At 29.5% G+C, this 1,408-nt stretch overlaps 1 protein-coding gene across 1 annotated transcript; it reads right to left on the bottom strand.

The window, feature by feature from the left end:
* Positions 1-325: 325 nt before the first annotated feature.
* LOC112591323 (52 kDa repressor of the inhibitor of the protein kinase-like) lies at positions 326-1,172 on the bottom strand (the record flags this gene model as incomplete). The annotated part of the gene is made up of 2 exons (XM_025335097.1): positions 326-722; positions 775-1,172. Coding segments are annotated over 2 exons (795 nt in total), but the record flags the coding sequence as incomplete, so codon positions are not given.
* Between the last annotated feature and the right edge of the window lie 236 nt (positions 1,173-1,408).

Raw genomic sequence — 1,408 nt, 5'->3', positions numbered from 1 at the left:
GCGCTTACCTACCGGTTGCATCATAAACTAACTACTACACTAGCGCGTTTAGCGGTTGCATCATTTTCTGCACTAGCGCTCCATAGTGGCTGCATTATATGAATGGTCACCAAATATTAACATTACATTGCCTATCTGTCTATTCTATAATCAATGGTTATACTATATAATTTCAGTTTTATATCTGTTAAAGCATAAAATATATTAAAATTTAAAATATTATATTTTACTGAATTAATTATAGTTATATTATTTATTTATTTGTGCATGTAAGGCTATTATTAGCTATTATAAGCTATTATTATTTTTTTAAATTGTATTATACTATCATGAAGTTCAACCCATTTTGTCTGACATAGGCCAATAAGTTTATGACCAATTGTATCAGTTAATAATTTATGTTTTTTGGCAGATGTATTGAAAAAAGCAATAATAGCTTTTAAGGTACCAATTGTGTTTCTTATAGATGGCATAGTTGAAGCCTGAGCCAATGAATTATTTAAAGCATGATTAAAACAAGGGCATCTAACAGCATTACAATATTTTTTTTGTATCTCTGATACTGCACCACAAGACTCTGACACCATTACTGCTGCACCATCTGTCCCGATATCAATACACTTGTCTAAATCGAGTTCTAGTTTAGATATAATATACAACACAACATGTCCAAGTGCTTTACCACTTAATTTTACTTCATAAGGATTTGGTTGGTATATTTTCTGGTCTAATTGATTTATAAGCATCAACAAATGTTATAAAATCTTCATGTACCTTATTATCCAGAACATATCTCAATACTATGCTTAGTTGTTCAACATGGCTGATGTCGGTAGTCTCATTAAATATTATAGCAAATATACCAGCCATCCTTACATTATTAATTATTTGAGATTGTATTTCTTCGCCAATACAATCAATTAAATCGTTTTGAGTAGTTTTACTTATAAATGTTGAACGAGATGAAGTTGTTTTTATAATATGATTTTCTAGTGTTTTGTCACCTGCACTTATTCTAAACATTAGAAGTTCTCTAAAATTTCCTTCATTTGATGGACCAGCATCGTCGTTCAGAAATCCATCATCTCTGTGCCCTGTTAATGCTAAATTTTGTCGACCACAAAATTTAATAGTTTTAATGATTGGAACTAACCATTTTCTATTTTCATTAACTTGAATGGATTGTTGAGTATTTATTTGATTTATAATTACTTTTTGTGGGATATGATATGCAGCCAAAAAGTATTCCCAGAATCAACAGCAAATTTATGATATTTATGATTTCCGTGAGTTTTCAAATCACCATCCTTGCCAGTAATTTTGAAAAATTTTTAAGCGGTTTCTTTACAAAAGTTTGGAGTGTTACATTATTAGATATATTAGGAGCAAAAAAAATACAATATTTACA

The sequence above is a fragment of the Melanaphis sacchari genome, unplaced genomic scaffold (assembly GCF_002803265.2).
Source record: "Melanaphis sacchari strain LSU unplaced genomic scaffold, SCAv2.0 Contig1313_pilon_pilon, whole genome shotgun sequence".
NCBI lineage: Eukaryota > Metazoa > Arthropoda > Insecta > Hemiptera > Aphididae > Melanaphis > Melanaphis sacchari.
Note: the sequence above shows the minus strand (reverse complement) of the source record. Positions and strands in the feature narration are given on the sequence as shown.